General features: G+C 42.8%; 1 protein-coding gene across 7 annotated transcripts in view; it reads left to right on the top strand.

Moving 5' to 3' along the window:
* fgd4a (FYVE, RhoGEF and PH domain containing 4a) overlaps positions 1-20,643 on the top strand; it is a 54,695-nt gene continuing 34,052 nt past the window's right edge. Inside the window, exons 1-2 of one of the 7 annotated variants that reach the window (XM_085779981.1) lie at positions 159-228; positions 389-478. In XM_085779981.1, the coding sequence (XP_085636107.1) occupies positions 174-228; positions 389-478 (145 nt within the window). In that variant the 5' untranslated portion in view covers positions 159-173. Of the gene's footprint in view, positions 479-11,499; positions 11,753-11,885; positions 12,097-20,643 lie in introns of those variants that run through there. The other 6 variants (XM_085779973.1, XM_085779972.1, XM_085779971.1 and 3 more) reach the window with 6 other exon arrangements.

The raw sequence follows: 20,643 nt of genomic DNA, 5'->3' as shown, positions 1-20,643 counted from the left end.
AGGTGGAGGAAGGAAGGGGAGAAAGCTCTAAACAGAGGTGTATTTAAAGCCACTGTTTGCATGGTGAAAGTGAAACTTTAGCTCAAGTTGTTAGTTCTTCTTCTTTGTACCTCAGCTTTGCATATACATCGGTTTCTCTCTCCACGCTCTGCCCCGCCGGCTTCGGACCCAGCATGGACTGGCTGGCTGCTGGCTGCCGGAGGTCCCGTGTGAGACATGTTGCCTCTGGTAGGTTGATCCTTAACAGTCTGGACGACAGCGAGGATGAACACTGTCAGTAGTTGAGTGTATATGTTACGAGGAGATATTGGGTTGGCATTTCCCTTTTTTTGTTTTTGTTTTTGTTGCTCTTTTTTTTCCTTTTTTTTTTTCTTTTTCAAAATATAAGACACTGGACTGACCATGAAACGACGACGTAAATACTGGTTTTGGAGCCGGAAAGGTAAAAACTCAAAGATGTGTCTGCTCTGCTGTTATGGTAAGATTCAGAGACTCAATATTTTATTTTATTTTTCAGTCAAATGTTCATTTAAATGTTTTAAAAAAAAAAGTTTTAATATGAGAACAAATGTTGGGGCTTTTTTTCTCTGCCCATCCTTTCATAAACATCAGTGGTGGTGACTCATCCCTACATTCCCCTACGTACTTGCTCCATCCCTGCTGCTCTGTTATCCTAGTTTGACTGGATTTTCGGCTAATCTGTAGCGTCCATTTTCTAATGTTATCATCATCATCTGGCTGCTCTCCCACATTGGCCATTTATTTTTCACTCTGCTGATGTTTTTTGCTGTTCCCTGCTGTTGCATGTGGTCTGTGGAAATGCCACGGGGCTGCACAGAACGAGAGCAAATTATGTTAAAAGCGTTTCTCCTCTCTGCAGTATACATCTTACTTTCAGTACGTCCTGTCAGCGGTCGGTGCTTAACCATGAATGAACGTTTTGTTAAATGCATTTGCTGCAGTTTTTTTTTTTTTTTTTTGTCATATACAGTGAACTAACTCTGAGTGTTTGTGTTGAGTTGCTGAGCTGCAGCCCTGGCCTCCATGTGGACCAGCCTGCTGCGAGTGTGAGGGACCATTTAAATCCACTAGCATGCTGGAAAAAAAGACAGTTTTGTTCTTAGAGCCCTGGGAACCATTTCCCCCCTCTTAAGACCCTCTTCCAACCACTCTGGCCTTTTGGCAACATCCCCAGTGGCCCATTACCCAACTGCAATTGAGTTGTGTGTGTCTTTATGCGGCGTGGTGGTAGGCCGTTGTACATCATGTGTGTGTTTGTGTGTGTGTGTTTTTACATTGCATTGCAAACCCCTCTATGGTTGGTGCACCTTTCTGAGGGGTGACGGGCAGGGGTGAGTCACCCTTATTTAATAGCTGAGGGGGAGGAAACAGTGCGAGGCATTCTGCTTTCATTCTTATTGGCAGGAAGGAAAAGGCTGGGAACACCAGCGGGCCCAGGTCCTTTCACCACGCTCATTGTTTTAACTTGGGAGAGGGTGTCACTGCGGGGCAGTGGTAACACAACATGTTGATATCAGTGCGTGTTCACTCATATGTTTGTATTAGGTGTCTGTCTTTCCAGACTGGAGCCTTCGAATCGTTTATCCAAACAGGTTGGGAAAGGTTTGATGGTGTTTTACGTCTTACAGTTAATCACAGGATCGACATTGATGGATGATGGAGGGTAATGGGGGGGGTTAATAGAAGAAATAAGGTCATACTGACAAAATAGAAGATCACAATCACAGTTATACTAATAATTGGTCATTATTAGCTCCACTGAAATGTTGAAATTGAAAAAGGAGAAAGAAATATTGATGTCAGGGGTGTAGACTACATGTCGGCTGATAAATAACAAGAAATTGCAGTGTTGAAATGTTGTTGAAAAAGTAAAGAAGTGCTGAAACAGTGTCACGACGAGTACTTAGTTTGTCCACCAGGGAGCACCGACAAGTTTATTTTTCAATGGCAAAACCTTCCACTCTGTGCATGTCAGATGTCTTGTGGAGCCGTACCAAAGTATTTTGTATATATCGGATTAATCAGAGCAGTTTCCAATACAACAATGATTCTTGGTGCTTTGTTACAAAATGACGTTTAGTAGGAATGTTCAGCCTTCAAATGACGATAATATCAAGATATGAACTGTAATGTCATGTTTCTGAAATCACACAAAGAGTTATTGTACATGTAACAGTCCTGTGAAGCAGGAACCCATTTACTTCTTGGCTACTATACAAAAGGGACAATTGGCTTTCAATTAGTCATAATTAACTGATGAAGGAGGGGGTAATAGATGTATTGTGTCCGTGGTGGCACCGGGGGTCGTCTGTCTTGTGGTTTTTGTCTCTCTGAAGTCCAGGTGTCCTGCAGTCATCAGTGTCAGCTGTCCAGTGTTACATGACGAGATACATTTCACAGGAAATATCAAGAGTGTATAAAAAGATTGAGATCCTTTCACACCACTCTCAGAACATGTTTTTTTAATTTATTTTTGGCACCAATTGTAGTACCACACATTTGTTCCATCCGCCATTTTTGCATTGTATTGTGTAATGAATACCGTGGTCTTCAGAGGCCTGACCAGTCGCGACCTGTTATTACCTATTATTTTCTGTGTTACTTCCTTATTTGATCCCTGGGGCTCTGAATTAGGGGCTATGATTCAGATTTACAGCGCTGTGTCCTCTAAACTAGATAACACTGGTGTGTGTGCATGCCTGTGTGAGTCTGAAGGGAAACTAGCACATCAGGTGAAGATGGTGATGATGAGCTAAATTTAGCATCGTGGTGGTTTGTTTCCACCGGGTGAGTGAGTGTTGTGGTTGTCACTCATCTGTCAGTAGTTGCTTCCTGGAAGACACGTTCTTCTTTCTTTCTCTCTTGCATCATCTGTTTTTTTTTCTCTGTTGTTATTTTTTCCCCCTGAAGCCTCTCTCTCTCTCTCTCTTGTTTGATCATCCTTCCTCCTGGCATGCCTGAACCCTGACAACATTGCGTACCCATACACATCCAAGTAAAGATTCAGCTAACTCTATGTTACTGCGGTGCCTCAAACAGCAGCAGTTGAAGAACAAGTGCTCTTTGCCACAGCCTTTTTTTCTTTTTTTTTTCATTTCTGACAAAGCTGACTGATCACAATTTTCCCCTGACGTCTTAGGTTTTGAGCTGTGATTGTACAGTGTATGTGTGACGGCGACGGGGTGCTCATTCCAATGAAACCTGCTCACCCAGTACATACACCCAAAACATTTTTTAAGCTGTCCACATTCTTGATTCACACCACCTTACAGTATAATCCATACGCCGCTCTAAAGTATTTATCTGGTTCTTCCTGACAAACAAGCCTCACTTAGTTTCAACTATCACTAATGCAATGTAATAGAAGAATAAGAAGAAAAAAAAGGTTCCCTGTGGCTTTTAAATTTGTCAGCAATCCATGGCTTTGACATAATATTTGAGGAAATGAATGACGTAGGTAACTGAGGTTTAACATGGAACCTGTAATCTTGACTGTGTCCACCTGGGGGCTTGATGTCAGTAATCCTGTCAGCTGGTTTTTAGGCAGAAGCCGGTGCCAGTGTCAGGCAGCCAGTAAAAAATACTAATATTCATCATTTTAACTTGTCATAGGGGGAAGAGCACAGAGGTTACTAATGATATTAACAGTGACTCTGTTCTGTTCAAATGTCCCAGTTTGACTTGGATCCAACATGGGTAATACCAGGACACTGAGAGTGGAGAAGCTCATTGAAATTCAGCCGTCATAAATGTTGTTATTTACACCTTTTGGGGGTGGTGGGTAATAATTCAATCAGCGTGTCGATGTAATCTAAGCCTCCCACGTTTGCCTGGCATCAGTCAGAGGCGGGGTATCCAATCTGCTGTGATGTGATTGCCCTGTTGGAGTGTTAAACGATGTAAAGGGAAACGCGGTCCATCCTGTTAGCCAGGATGTGTTTTTTTCTGTGTGTTTTATTTTCAAAGCCTGCAGATGCAGAATAGTAATTCAATCAGGCAGAGTAGAGAGGTGGGTACATTCTGCGAGGATTAGAAATCTAAGCACGCGGTATTTTACCTCAACTCTGTCAGAGGTCAGATACACTGAGCGTTTGACCTAGAATCAATAGTAGAGATATCAAATGATCAAAATATTAAAATTATACTGGACTTGAACACTGCATCTTTGCACTGATGCTCCCCTCTCTCGCCCTCATTCACGCACGCGCCACGTACACACATTGTTCCTGTTGCTCTCTCAGACATGATCATAATGAAGAACTTATCGCTCTCAGTGATCCCTCTCAACCCTTGCTGTTAATTCAGGGTGGATTACAGTGGGATTTATAATGTGTGTTTACTGCGAGGAGGAAACCTGAGAAAGATAAGGTGGGTAATGAAAGCATCCAAGCGTCTTCGATGCTGGGATGGTTTTTGAAACACTCCCAGTAAACTAATTGTTTAATCAATTTGGTGTCTAGATAAATGCTATTGTCTGGCCGGCGCATTATCCATCTCACAGAGCTGCTCAGGACTGACACAGTCACATTGATTTTAGCAGGTAGTTGGAATTTTTTTTTTTTTTTTTGAGGGGCCAGATTGACAGCATTTATTCTGTCTGTGTGTGTGTGTTTGCCAGGTGGATTTTGGGAATCAATCCAGGATGAGTTGTTGCTGTGTTGCAGGGGCAGATCTCCTCATGACAGATGTGCACTGCTGTGGTTGGAGCTGAAAATTTGCTTCTGTACCTTGTTTGTTGTGTCGTGCTGTTGTGTAGCTTTTGTTCTTGTGTGTGCGTGTGTGTGCGTGTGTGTGCGTGTGCGTATAAACGCATAATAATACCCATCATTCATCATTGACCTTCATGATGTGCTAATGCACCGGCTGGAGGAGGGAGTCAATGAAAACAGCAAGGGCTCAAATGCTGTGTATGCCTGCTATGTCTGTGTGTGTGAGTTCTGGCAAACATGCCCGTGTGCATGCATTTTAAGTGATGTGGGTTTAATTAATGATGTGTGTGTGTGTGTGAGGCCCACAGTTCTAAGGTTATAGAGATGTGGTGGGTAATGGCCTGGAGCCATGCTGCTCTCTCTCCTCCCCTCTGCTCCGCTCCCTGGCCCAAAGAAAGAAGAAAGAGATGGATGGTAGAGAAGAGAGATGGATGACACTAACAGAGTGGTATAGGTGGATGATAGAAAGACAGGGCAGCAGAGATGAGGAGAGAAACACCAGCTGCAGCAGCAATGAGGTAGAAACACAAGTGTGAGGTGGGCATTGTGTGTGTGTGTCTGTGTGGGAGGAAGGAAGTGAGGCATAAGGACAGAAGAAAATATATGCACATATATTATTTTGTTGCACGCTTCAGAGTGGGGTCCAGGAAATAAAAGAGTGTAACATCACCATCACATCTGAGACTGAAAATAGAGTCTGGAAAGTTTTAATCAGTTCAAATACATTTCAATTAATGCTGATTCTTTGCATTGAAGGGAGGAATAAGTCCATCCAGGATGACAACCACCTCTGTCCTCCTCTTTTATCTCCACCTTGTTATATTGTCTGTATGTGAAAAATGTTATCCAAAGGAACAGTAGGGTTAAGGAGGCCTCAAACTAGAGGCCATTCTTTGGCTTTTGAGCCATAAAGCTGCTTTTATAACCATTTTTATGTTAACAATGGATCAAATTAATAAACAAGGATGCCTCCTCGGCTTTATGCAGCATTTAAACCTATTTCATTACACTCCCTGTGCGACACTAAACACAGGCAAACATCGGGTAGGTGGGGAACAGGCCACAGCTTCAGAAAGAGTGGGTAGAGTATTTAGAATCACATTGTCTTTATAAGGTAAGAAAAAAGGACAGTGTTTCATTATGGCTTGTTCAGTGGGTCCTAAATACAGTACTAGAGCAATAGGTTGAGGCCATGGAAAATAAAGTGGTAATTATACCACACGCTTAGAGAGGAGAAAAGAGACCAGTCTCCTAAATTGAATAATTGCTTTGCATTGAATGTTTTCCCTCAAGCTCAATCCTACAGTGAGAGAGAGAGAGAGAGAGAGACCCTTCACACTTTATTGAACTGTTCTGTTCTGTTTCATTTAAAGTCCTTCTAATAATTTGCTGAAGGGTGATTTTAAAAATTTGAATTGTTTCAGTAATTCGATAAGGATTACAATGGAAGTGCTTATAATAGGATTAGCCCATATCCGGGAAATACCCGCCGCCACTACCCAAAACATTTCTAATTAAAGACCGTAAATTGTCTGAGGATAGATTCTATGCAGATCTACAAATCTCCTGACATTGTGGATTGAGGATGTGAAACGTGTGTGTGTGCGTGTGTGCGCGGGGCAGAATTTCCAACAGTTACCTGATTGTTGAAGAGTTGATTACGAAAGTGGTTCCCCCGTGATTCGTGTTTAGATGTGATAAACATGAAGTTAAATTAGAGACTTAAATGTAATTTCAGTTGCACTGTACTTTCAACAGCTCCTTTCTTCTTTGTGAGCAATGTTTTCCTTGGAGTCAGACTGGCTCAAAGCCTGCTGGGAAAACGATCCTCTCTGCAGCCAGTGCCTCCCCTCCACACTCTCAGAGGTGTGAGATTGTCAGTGCGTTGGGGCATGTTAGTGCTTTAAGGTCACCCAAGTGTGAAAGGGAGAGTTTGATCCTGGCAGAAACAAGGTCTTACATGATGTGTTTCATTACTTTTGAATTTTAAATGGACTCAAACGCAGAGCTTTGTGTGGCCGTGTGCGTTTTTGTGTGTTGAGAGACTCAGAGGGGATTCTTGAAGCTACCATCCCCAGTGTGCAGCAGCAGATTGATCAGTGGTTGCAGAACAGTGAGGAAGGGCTTATCTACCAGCAGGCAGTGCATGAATCAAGTGTTTTGTATAGTCTTTCTTATTCTGTTGTAGTCCGTGTGTGTGTGTGTGTGTGTGTGTGTGTGTGTGCACATTCGCTTCATGCATGAACGCAGCCTAAATGGATTTGCAGGTTGTAATCATGCTCATGTATAGTTATGCCTGCGTATATATGCCTGCGTGCTCACCTCATAAAGTGTGTATTGTACAATGAATACCTGAACAGGCCCATTACTCACTGTCTGAAAACCAATAGTACTTCTGTCACAAAGTGTTGCCATGGAAACAATAGGCCAGTCTTCTGATAATAATCGATGCACGTATTGGTTCAGAAGAGGCTTGATGTCCTATCATACCAATTTTTTTTTGACGTTCACAACAAACAAGATGCCTGTCGTTCCTCTCTGAGCCATTTCCTGGTACACGTTTCCTGGAGCTTAGATCTCCGCTGGCAATCAGTGGTGAAAATGCCAGATATGATTCTGTAATTTATTTCCTCAGTGGTGACATTTTTGTCATAGCAGCAGCAGCAGCAAATTATTTTCCTAAAGCCAAATGAACATAACCGAGTCGTATGTCATTGACTCCTTCTGTGCAACAGTTTCACTAATGTTACAAGGTTCCTACAAAATTAGCACCAATTAGGTTCAAAGCTGACGGGGACAGTAGATTAGAGCCGATGTAACACTGAGCTTGTTCCTCTCACATCACTGTTAGGACAGTTACTGCAGAGCTTCATTAGATCCTGAGTCACTGCAGTTTTATTATGGAACTGCATGTAGTATAACTTGCTTGATTGCAGCAATATAGATCATTTGTTAGTTGATGTTTTGTGTTAAACCACATTAAAGGGATAGTTCAACATTTTTGGCAAATTGGCCCATTGTCATAGCATAGTCCCTATAGTCATAGCAGTAGGTTTGTTACCTTTACTCGTCGGTGCAAGATATTTTTAGAACGGCGGAGCAGAGCCGCGAGCTGCTCAGAGCTACGCTACAGAGGCTAATGGGGTTTCTTGGTTTCCCTCATCAAATACACAATCTAACAACTCCAAAACGCTCTGGTGGACAAGTTGTGACCTGCACATTCACCACGCTATGAGATAATAACAGAACGTTACGAGACGGAGTTCTTTTCGAGGTAATTTCATGCAAAACCGCTGATGATGAATTTTTCGGCAAGCAGTCTCTGCATTTGTCTCGAAAACAACTCTGTCTCATGACAAATATAGACACAAACCTACTGCTATGACTACAGGGATTATGGCAATGGGCCAATTTGCCAAAATGTTGAATTATCCCTTTAAGGACATGCACCATAGTATTTTTGATGTCCACTATGGGTAACAGAAATGCAATAACACTGTTGGAAATGTGAGTATGTGAGATGTTTCTAGTTGCAGAGGCGCTTTTTGATGCAGAGTGTTTATGCCCTGCTCCCCCAGATACCAAGAGAAAAGCTACAGTACCACATGTGTTTTTTGTGGTCTATTATACGCTTGGCCTAAATCTGGCTCATATACAGCATGGCCACCACATCTGGACCAATACTGGTGCACAGGCAGAAAAAAACCTCTAGTTGTACTAGAGCCAGAATCTGCCCATGATGTGGAGGTATGTGGACCAGACTTGGGTATGTGTAACATTACCAGTGATGGACAGTAACATAATACGCAAACACTAAGGGATTCATAATCCCCAATTTAGTTATTTTAGGCAATTTACAGGTCTGTTTGCTGACTTCCCAGCAGTTTAAAACAAGGTTAATATCTATTTAGCTTGAATGCAGAGTGACTGCTGTTGGGCATGTTATCTCTAATTGCAGCAAATAAGAAATTAGCCCCATAAGTCAAAGTCGTCACTAGACGTTGTGTCGTCTTAGTCACTGGTGGCTTTGCCAAGACTGTAAATTCAGTTGGTACGAGATGAGTAATTAGTGAAATGATGAATGTATGAATATGTAATGAGACGTGATTGCATTTTTCAAGTAACTTGCTCAACACTAGTTAATTAAAACACAACAGCAGACGTGCAGCATGCTCACCATGGAGGCAAACTGATTAATTTAGCTTGTAGCACTGTAATACTTTATGTCTCACTCAATCCAGGAAGACATTTGTTTACATTCCTTTACTCTCCTGTTGCTTATTAGTTACAGTTTTTTAACGGTTGAGTACTAAACCTTCGACTTGGAGCACAGACCTCTCACCTCTGTGTGTCTGTCGCTGTATACGGCTGCAGGCCGTGTGACCCGAGAGCAGCAACGCTGACCTGTTGGTGGTAATGGCTCTGCAGTGCATGACCAGGAAGAAACAGAGCATGCAGTTATTTCTGTAGCACCCTGATTTCCTGTGGTTTACACGCACACATAGTGCACAACATGCATGCAGCACGGCACACATAATGGTGTGGTCTGGATGTAGTTATTGCTCTCTCTGCCTTCCGGTCACTAATTACTGTTTAAGGCCTGCACAGACTCAGAGAGTGCATCAAGGCATGTGTGAGATTAAGAGAGTGGCTGTGTGTACAGGAAGGATCTCATTTTAATGAGCATCCATGTGTGGTATACTGGGTCTAAAGAGTTAACAATAATTAGATTACCATATGCATAATTACTGGCCCCACGCTGTATTTCCAGCTGCTGTCAAATATTGAAATGAAATGATGAAGGAGGGAGAAGGAGGTCAGAGAGGACAAGGAGGTTGCAAAAGGAAGGATTAAAGTGTGAGATAAAGAAAGGGATGGAAAGATGGCTGCAGTGGCAGAGCAGAGAATAGAGGGGAAGTTCGGACTGCGATGGCTGTCAGTCTGAATTAGAAAAGAGAAGAAGCCTGTTGACATGAAGACAGTTTCTTTTCATCCGAGTGCCTGAGGTGTTGGTGCGCGCGTCGCGTTCAACCAACCAAAAGCATGTTCTACACACAAGTTGAGAGCAACGCGTCTCTGTGCCACTTTAACATTTATCGGTGCCTGTAGGTCATTTCCTCAGAGAGGTTTTACACCTTGAGAACAACTGAGCGCTCTTTCTCACCGTGTCAACGCCTCGGCCGGTCCAGCCAACCACAACAGAGATCTCTGCTCTCTGCAGTCAGATGTACTCTGCTGATGAACTCGGTTGTGACAGTGGACTGCGAGGAAGAAAACGCAAATAGCAGCGCACCTACTGCATTTATTTGTACATCACACACAGGGTGTATTTTTTGACATAAGAACCTCCTAAAAATGTATTCACATGAATTTCAATTTTGGTATATTTTTAAGAGGTTCTCCATTGGACAAAAAAAACATTGTCATCGAGATAAAAATATATATATTTGTCAGTTCCTGAGGACACTTTTAGGCTGTGCATTTTAGACTGCAACTGGAGTCAGAGTTGTGACCATCCAAGCCAACAGATAAGAAGGAGCCTGTGTGCATGTGCATCACACTAGTCAGACAAGTTTTCATCCAAACTAAGTGGGTCAGCCAACTGGACGTCAAACCTGTACCTCAAAGAGATGGAAGATCTAATGCAGGAACGATCAGATCTGCAACACACGGATGTAAGTGTCAGTAAAAAAACAAATTACGCATGTTTTATTTTGAAACACCAGCGGCTGCAGCTCTTACTTTAACTACAGATTTCATCATTGGATTTGATAGTTTTGTTTTTGTGACTGCAGCTGAGCTGTAAAGACCTGAGATCCGACTTTGACTTGTTTTGATTAATATTGAAATACAACATCAAAACCTTAAAAAATCTCTGTGGACATCTCTGGCTTTCATAAACAGATGTGTTTCACATTTTCTGTTTCAAACTAATCCATTTTTTAAATTCTTTTCTTAATTATTTTTTACAATATCCATGCACCTCCTCTTACTGAAGGGATGTGTATTGGCTGATTTGGTTGTCATGGGAAAAGAGTGGGTGGCCCTTTATTTTTCTTTCTTTTTTTTTAACCCACTACCTCCAACCTACACTATGCTACTCGGTGTGAACCCTGGAAGGAGGAAGTTCGGGTCACATCATCACACACCGGCCACCGAGAGACACCGAAGATGACAAATGATAACAACAGATAACCTATAAAGCTTCACTTCAGGCCTCGGCTCTTGAATAGACAGATCAATTCTTCATCAGTCCTCTGTCCAGATGCCATGCCATGCCTTCGGACCACCACCCCCACATCTTTCTCCTCCTGAAGGGGGGGTTGGGGTGGGTTCATGTCACACTCAGCAGTCAGCACCTATATCTGCTGTAGCCACCAGCAGCAGCAGCAGCAGCAGCAGCAGGGACAGCAGCAGATGAGTGCGGCCATTGGCTTCTTCCCCTCTCACCGGCCCTCCCCTCATCCAACACAATGGGACTGATTGTCCATGCGACACACATAAGCACACACAGACGCACACTCACTCACTCACTCACACTCACACAGAGGGGGCTTTACTCCGCGGGGCTGAGTGTCGCTCCCCCCCCCCCCAACCACCACCACCACCAACCATATGCCCCGGCTCCGCTGGAATGTGATTATCTTCACTTCGCCGTAAAAAGGGGAAGACAGAGCAATGAGGAAAGGCTGAGAAGAAAAAAAGAAGAAGAGGAAGAGAAAATCATCAGAGGGGGCAAAACGGGAGGTTGAATGAAAGGGCGAGTCGGTCTGTCACTGAGCGTCCCAGTGTATGTGTGTGTGTGTGTGTGTGTGAGAGAGAGCAAAAGCAAGAGAGCGAGAGAGAGGGAAGGAAGGGAGGATGCAACCAATGCAGCGAGGCAGCAGTTTAACACGAGCCTGAACCTGCCAGTGCGAGCGACAGAGCGCAGAGAGAGAGGAGGAGGAGGAGGAGAGGTCTTTTCACTTCAGTCTAGCAGCGTGGATTTTAATTCTTCACTGGACTCACTTCACCGAACTCAGGTTGGTGCCTCTGTCTTTTTTTTTTTTCTTTTTTCTTTTTGTAGACCGGTTTACCAATCAGCACCGGCTTGTTTTCTCCTCTGTCTGTGCACAATGCAGCCGTGGGGCGTTGGGTTGACAGAGCTGACAGACGAAATGTGGGTGGTTCATGACCACATAGACACTAAAATACTGTTTGCTATTCTACGTGTACACAGAGTAGACGCACACGCAGACACACACACACACACACACACACACACAGACACGTCGCATGCTGAGAGTGATGGTTAACAAAGGGAGGAGTACACATCACAAAAGGCAAACCCTAGATCTCACCACAGGATGTGCTTCTGATGGGTTCTGTAAGTAAGTGTGGTTGTGTTCATGTGTGTGTGTGTGTATGTGTGTGTGAGCTCAGTGGGTTCACCAGGCAGTGGGAGCTGTATTGGCTGGAGGGGACTATTAATTTTCTTTAAGGCGTTGTTGACTGAGCCTCTCAGCTGCAGGCTGTCATAGGATATCACTATATCTGCAACACACACAGACACACACACACACACAAATGGACACATACTTGTGCACATAGAGGCTGCTGCTGTTTATTTCAGTTAACTCTGTTTGCCATGATTTGCCGTAATCGGCCTCAGCTGTCCACAGTGAGCTGTGGGAAAATATGCAAGTCTGAGTGTGTGTGTGTGTGTGTGTGTGTGGTTGCCTGCATGTGTGTACATACTGTGGTCTGCTATTGGTGAACCTTTGTACAAACAAAACTATAATTTCAAGTCACCTTGTCATTATAGCTGAAATTCAATCTCTTGATGATAGATGTAATTCCCTATGTGTGTATTTTTGCTGCGCTCCATCCTGATTACTAACATCAACAATGAAAAATGAGTTTGTAAATATTATTTATGACAAATTGTTGCAATAATGACTTTTTTATGACTGGGCACATAAAAGACAAAATGTGTGGTGGTGGGGTATCAGTCTCCCCACTCCATTTCTCTCTGCTCTGCGCACTCTTTCTAATTTATTTGGCCAGGCTAGCTATCTCTGCAGTTTATCTGCAGCGATATATATTTTCTGTATGGATGCCTACACTCTTAAAGGGCTTCCTATACAGTGGCACTGCATGGTGTTATCTGATCCCCCTGTTTGTGTTGTGCAATAAATTCAACCATTCACCATGTGTGATCCGGCTGATGGAGTCCCTGCAGGCTCAAGCAGGTCCCTGCAACAAATCCAAGAGCTCAGTTGGAAACAACAGGAGGTTATAGGGAGTAATGATTCAGTAGCAGGGTTTAAGATGAGCCTGTGGTCGGTGTAGGAGTTGTCATGGAGCGCTGATTTGGTGTTGCATTGTCGAGATTGAAGTGTGCGATTGCTCACTAGACTTGAGTAAATGTTACATTAACAGCTTTTTGGCTTTCAGGGAATTAATGAACGAGGTGCAAAAATGTTCTGCTCCGACTCCGACGTGCCTGAATCACAGTTTTAATCCGAGGATATTCAAATAAGCAGCAGACACTGATGGTGGATGTTGTGATGAATCAGTGAGCAAAGGCACATGTAGTTTTGTAGGTGTCCTCCCTTCCTCATCATCTTTCTCTTTCCTATCTCTCCTGTCATTCTTGTGTACCTTGTGTGTGCATGTATGATAAATAACTAAAAAACAATAATTAGTCTGAGCATGTGATCTCACTCCTCAACCTGAGATAAAGGCAGCAGGGGCCCAGGTACGTGACGTGACCAAAAAGAGGAGTGAAAATGTGGGAGAGCATGCTGTTTCTAAAGGGAAGCTGAAAGGAGGAAGGAGTGCTAGGAGCCTCATCACAGTGAATACTAATGTGTGTTCAAGGATAGCAACAATGACACTACTTCTCAGAAGCCGTATTTATTCACATCAAGGCTTGTTCTTGCATTTTGTAACAACTGTGGTTGGTGCCTTTTGTACATGTATCTCTTCTCCTTCTCTTTTTTTTTTCTTCTAAATGCTATAAGTAAAAAATGCTGTGTCATGGCTGTGCTCTGCACAGTCAGGCACCACTGGCTGACTCTGTGTGTTGTGGCAGCCAATCATCCTGTCATTTTGTCCTCGCCGTGTGTTGTGGTTAATGCTGTTTGACACTATTCCACGAGGACGAGGAGTCGGATTAAGAGCTGCTGTGTAGGTTTAGGTTCATGTCTGCGGGCTGTGAATGCAAATTTACAGGAAAGCAAAACTGTGAGTTTGAGAATGTTGCACGCAAATCGGTTTCTGGAGATTTTTTTTTTTTTTTTTTTTTGATAAACAGAAACGAGGAACAGAGGAAATAATTTTAGTCAAAGTATGAAGAGTGAAACAGGAAGTTTTGTATCTGGGTAATTCTTTTCCTCTTTCTGCCTCATTAGTGCCCCGGACTCGGCTGCATGGCTCGCTTTTAGGATTGCAGGGTTTCTTGTGCATTCCAGCTCCGTTGCTGAGAACATGGTCTCCAGTGCCTTTCAGTCAGAAAGGCTCATTCATACTGAGCACAATGATGCTGTTTGAGACATAAGTCTTTACCCACGCTGTTTGATTGGCATTATATTCAGCTTCTATTTACTTCATCCATAATGCATCGAGGCAAATCTGTTCAGCATTAATGAATCTCCGCTGCTTAGTGTTTCCGAAATGTGCAGGGATCAATAGGAGATCAAGAATGAGGCATGTGAGAGTGAATTGAAGAGACTTCATCAGATGTATTTTAAATCAAACTATGAGCCGCTGAATTAATTGACTGTCCGCTATAAGCTCTTCCTTCTTATTAGTCACTGTTGTCTGTATGTTTTCATTCTTGTAGAGCACATTTACAAAACCGGCAGTTACCACTTCACATTTCTTCAACAGCCACCATTCGCAACTGTCTCCTGCAACAAAGTGAAACATGTCCCATATGGAACAGAAAATACCTGCATCCCCTCCATGATCCATGAAGAAGATGAGGAACTAAAGAAACTGCATTGTTTTTTGCAATGTACTGTAGCACTACTTAAAGGGATAGTTCAACATTTTGGCAAATTGGCCCATTGCCATAATCCCTATAGTTTTAGGAGTAGGTTTGTTACCTTTAATTGTCGGTGCAAGCTATTTTTAGAACGGCGGAGCAGAGCTGCTCAAAGCTACGCTACGGAGGCTCATGGGGTTTCTTGGTTTGCCTCATCAAACTCATCAAATACACAATCCAACAACTCCAAAACGCTCTGGTGGACAAGTTGTGACCTGCACATTCACCACGCTATGAGATAATAACAGAACGTTACAAGACAGAGTTGTTTTTGAGGTAAATTCATGCAAAACCGCTGATGCGCATTCCCGTCAGGGGCATTTTTTCATCAAGCAGTCTCTGAATTTACCTCTAAAACAACTCTGTCTGGTAACGTTCTGTTATTATCTCATAGCGTGGTGAATGTGCAGGTCACAACTTGTCCACCAGAGCGTTTTGGAGTTGTTGGATTGTGTATTTGATGAGTTTGATGAGGGAAAGAAATTCCATGAGCCTCTGTAGCGTAGCTCGCGGCAATGGTCCAATTTGCCAAAATGTCGAACTATCCCTTTAAGTATAGTTAGTTAGTTAGTTAGTTAGTTAGTTAGTATGACAAGGAATTATGTAGTGTATGAAATATGAGATTTGTAATGTAACCCTGTTTGGATGCATTTGAATAAGCAGCAAAAAGCTTTGATCCTTATTGTGTGAACTTTTAACAGTAACCTCCACTGTTAATGTTGCATAAGGATTTTAAAGTGAGGACTATCAAATCTATGTGTGTGGTGATCGTAGGCCTGGCTTGGGGAATTTTGCATTTCCCCAATCTAATAATAACATGAAAAGATTTAAAATGTTCACATAGAAGGGACATTTCTACATAATGTGATTTTGTCAAGGCATTTTTTTTTTTACGTAACTCCACAAAGTGTGGTCTGCTCTTTGGTTTGTCCCTAGACCTTAGTAAGTTCATTAGAAAGAAGAGATGCTAATGTTTTTAGATTAGATTGCATATATATAGGCTACAAGAGAGTATTTATGGTTTATGTTATCACCCCATGTGTATCTCTTGAGCATGTGCGGGAAGTTTAAACTTTATTTTCAGGGTAAACAGCACAACAGTCACGTCCCTGTTGAACTATTCATAGGCTTCTCATTGCATAACAACCTCTGAAATGTTGTCTATCCAACATGTAGTTATTTCACAAATGTCATGTGCTGCCTGTCACTCCTCCTGTTGACAAGGTCTTTTTTGCCTAATGTTGCAAGCGCATATTAGCGAGCTCATTCCCTCTGTTTCCATATGTCAGACGGCGTGCTTTGCAACCGACATGTAATGAGTAACAACAACTTCCCTGCATCAGTTTGTAAATGTTTCTCATGAGGGTTATTTTTGGAGCCGGGGATATATTTTTACTCCGCAAAGTCATCAACTTTAGCCAAGATGATGGAAATTTAAAAGGTTATTTTTGTAAACATTTAGTTCACAAATGGGCTGTGAATGGAAACATAGCGACATTGTGGGGGGAAATACCCTCAGGGGGGCATGTGGCCCTGCAGGGTTCAACTTCACTGATTTAACACAGATATGAGAGCGCAGCTGGTTTACTGTAGTTTATTGCTTTTCATAGACGCGTTCTGATTGCTTTTCTGTTTTCCGGAGTAATGGTCTTTTGTGCTGCATATAGGTCACTTTCACATGTCTGCGCTTCATTTGCGAGACATTTCAAATCCATTTGGTTCAGTCTTATCATAAAAGAGCACGCTGTGAATAAGCGCCGTTGTTCATTTATGAACAGACGGCTCTGCTGAGGCCCAGTCAGACGTGCTGATTGAACGGACAGGGTATTGATTGACACATTTGGGAGCTCCTGCCCAGCAGCTGTGATCTGTTTTCCAAGGTATAGCCGGGCCAGGACATGGGGGTCTTTGGGGCTGGGGTGGGGGTTGTAGTAGGAGGAGGAGGAGGAGGAGGAGATGAAGGGGGCCCATGAGAAAGGAGGTGATGGGGAAGCAAAGGAAAACCGCATGGTCAAAAAAAAAAGGGAAGAGGGTGGGGGCTGAGAGAGATAGGAAGAGGAAGAGAGAGTCTGTTGATGTTATCACATACTCTAACTCTAACAATCGATGCCTTTCTCAGTGACCACTGATGGTGGAGTCCACTATCGCAGCGCTGCTGTTTGGATCTCAATTATGGGGTTCTCACCACTCTTACACCATGCTAGTGGCCTCTTCTAAAAAAGAAATAAACAACCCTTTAGGTTTCATACCTGCTTAGATCAGATATGAAACTAAACATTATGTCTAGATCAGTGGTTTTCAAAGTGGGGGCCGGCTGCCAGGGGTTCCCAAGGGGTCCTCAGCAAATGTGTGGGAAGATGAGAACAAATGCAAATAACAAAATGAAATAAAATTATTGTATTTTTTGCATTATATCTTATTTATGATAATATAACATATCGAAACCTTATTTGCCGTGCTCATCTTTCTAATTGCCTTCCAGACAAATTATCATTCATGACATCATGACATCATGACCATTAACTGCTAACTGTTTCAAAACTCTAAGCTAATAACTAAAAGCTAATGCTATTGGGGGGGGGGGGGGGTTTCCTCTCTGTCTTTCTCTCTCTGTTTCTTCTTTGAAGTAGTAACAGGAAATGTTTAAGGAGGAGGGGTGGGTGGGTCGGGGTGTTCAGGTTCATGTTCGCAGTGAGCCCCACTCGGGGTGCCCTCATTAGACATGGGCCACAGAGCATGTTCAGATCATGCTAAAAGCTTATCTTCACATGCTGGGGCTCTGTAGGGAGGACGCTGGGGAACCAATGAGGAGATGGACAGCGTCGGCACAAGATGTACACATTTTATGAGGCACATGTTTATGTTAACTGACAAGTGAGCGTGCAAAAGGTGGAGGGAGAAAAGCTTAAGATGAAAAGAAAGGTTTTCTGGAGAAGCTTGGCTGCATTTACAAAGGAGGGCCCAGAGTCCACCACTGAAAATAAAACAGCACATATTTCACAAGAGAACTCTGAAAGGTAAAGCTGCACTAATCAATTATCACCCAACTCTGCACTTTCTCAACTCTTTAGAGCATTTTTGCATCTTTCAGCTCATTGTTTTGATGTTTGCACAGCCTAAACTCCACTGTTTTAGTTCATGCAGCTGCAGAAAAGGCCCAATGTTTAGAGCTAAATGTTCTTCCCAGGACCAAATGGCAGATAAGCAAAGTTAGCAACTAGCTGGGAAACATAGTGGAGATCAAAACAAAGCCAAAAAGGAGTGAATATTGGACCAAACACTGCACTGGCTCACTATGAATGTGCTCTGATGGGGCTTGTACAAGAACTCATCCCAGAATTGAGTTATTAGACGGAGAGTCAATAACATGATGCGTCCATGTTTGCTGCATGAGACGGAGACAAGGGTCTCATCTGGTTTCCTTGACCACACAAAGGGCTTTACAGGGCCTTTTAATTTTCACTCTATTATGTTTGAGGCAGAAAACCATAACTCTCTGGTAATTGTCCATTATGGAAGGACATGGAGAGAGAGAGGGAGAGAGAGGGAGCGGGGACAGACGCAGCTGGTCTCATTCAGTAGCCAATCTCTTCTGTGTCAAGCATGAAAACCTCAGACATGTGCTCACACACACACTCCCAGACAGACACACACATTATCACCAGCGTGAACCCCACTATGATTAAAGGGGTGTGACTTGGCATATTAATACATTCTCCTCCTCTCCATTATTTATGAGTAACATTTGAATGGTAGTTATCTCAATCTAGGGCAGCCATGCAAATGAGGTTACTTTGCATTCTTGTGTCCTTATGGGCAGAAACCATCCCCTTTTTTAAAAATATATTTAATGGCATCTATTTCTCATCATTATGGGATGATAAGAGCAGATTCCAGTCTGTGATTTGGGCTTTTTAAATTTCAGATTCTCTGTGTAATATTCGTTTTCTGTCGCAGTATATCAGGATTCAGATTGGTTTTAAAATTGGGCTTTTGGGGGGGTTTGTGCAGTCAGATCTGCATAACACAGTTACCATGTGAGGAAATACAGTTAGGGTGCAAAAGCCCTGGTAGGAAATGTGTTTAATAATGGGGCTGTAGATTATATGGCAGATCTGCAGGTGGTTAAATATTAACTGTTACAGCTGGTTAATTTCCATCTTTCTCACTTCTCCTTTCTCACTCTCCTCTCCTCTCCTCTCTAACTCTGTCCTTCACCTTTCCTCAGCAGCAATATACAGTGTTTTCCCGCCCCCTCCTTCAGTTTCAGTTCTCTCCCTTACTCTTCTTCTTCTCTCTCCTCTCGCCCTGGGGTGGCTTTGTCCTTGAGTGCTAGGTATTATTATGGAAATGTTTAAAAGTGACCGTGAAACAACATCCTGAAGGACAACTGCTCCCTCCTCCCTCCCTGTTATTCCCGCCCTCACCTGGTTTCCAGGGAACCGGTTTGTGCAGTGACAGACAGAGCAGGTACACACTCTTGAGAGAGTTGATTACCTAATCCAGACATGAAGTGTACACACAACAGGGAAGGTTGGTCCTGAGGAGAGCAGCTCAGCTTATATGCTCTTATATACAGTATATACTCTTATATGCTGTTAATTAAATCTGAGTTGAAGAGCAGATCTGAGATGGATACGTATCGTGTGATCAACAGAATGGGAAGAAACCAGCAGCACTGGAGAGGAGGGCTCAAAGGTACTGTTGAAATGACTTTATTTTATGGTTAAACATCCTGGCAGCTGAAGAACAGCCAGAAAATTCACTTTGTTTTGGTTTCACTGAAGATTTTTTAGAGGTGAGCAGCACTGTCGGTGAACCACGGGAGGAAGCCCTGGTTTTATCACAGAAACCCACACACACACAAACATACAGGTGCTGCTAGACAAGCGTGTCCATCAGTGTGGGTGCAGTCACCTTAAAAACATTCAAAACATGCAGTAAGTCTGTTGCAGGGTAACCATGTAGATAATTACTCATGACACAATAAAAGGTAAGGCGTTTTTTTTTTTCGCCTTGTGGAATCCAGAAAATGAAAATAACACTAATGGTTACGTCTTTGGCCTCTCTGACATGATTATATGTGGTTGTAAACATGACTGTAAAGAGGACTGCAACTTGAAGAAAATCACCTTTTGGGTGAAATAGACAATGATTTGTTTTCTCTGGTTGAAAAAAAATATAGAGAAATGTTTTAATACTTTAACTCAAGCTTAACAAAAGTTTCTGTCTGCATTGTAGTTGTTGTATCTCTGCATTTTGTATGGCATTTTTATGCTTTTAGTTTTAATTTGATACATATTATCATACTTGATGTTCATCTTTAGTTAATTTAACAGGCATTGCCCACTAGTTCCTGTTACAGATGTAAATGTTGACCTATGTCAGGTAATAATTGCAAATGGGATCATAAATCATTGGTTTTATGTAAGATATACTGGATAGCCTATGCATGATTTAGATTTTCTTAGTTTGTTTTTGACTGATGTGGTCTTGGTGCATCCTGTATATCCCAGTATACCACGTTTTAGCAGCAAGCAGCTTGAGGTGTTGACTGATAGATAAAACCTGAGCGGTAACAGTGGAGAGGCTACTCTGTTCACTTCAGGTGTTGACTCAGGGTCAGACTCAGGTCATAACTCATTCGGAGTCTGACTCCGCCACTGCCATCTGCTGTGAGTGAGTGTCAGACTCCTCCCGCAGAGTTAAAAGAGCAGGTAAAAGTGAACAGTAACAGCTTGGAGATTGAGCTGTGTGATAAATGGTTTGTTTACAACGGTGATTGCAAACACTTTCACACACACATGCGGTTGTTAGGATCTGATAAATGTCACAGCTAACTGACTGTTCAGCATAAGCAGATCGCCACCAGAGTATTTCCAG

This window comes from Trachurus japonicus, chromosome 6 (assembly GCF_045865225.1).
Source record: "Trachurus japonicus isolate A0001 chromosome 6, Traja_1.0".
Taxonomy (NCBI): Eukaryota; Metazoa; Chordata; class Actinopteri; order Carangiformes; family Carangidae; genus Trachurus; species Trachurus japonicus.
This window is presented reverse-complemented; position numbering and strand designations above follow the sequence as displayed.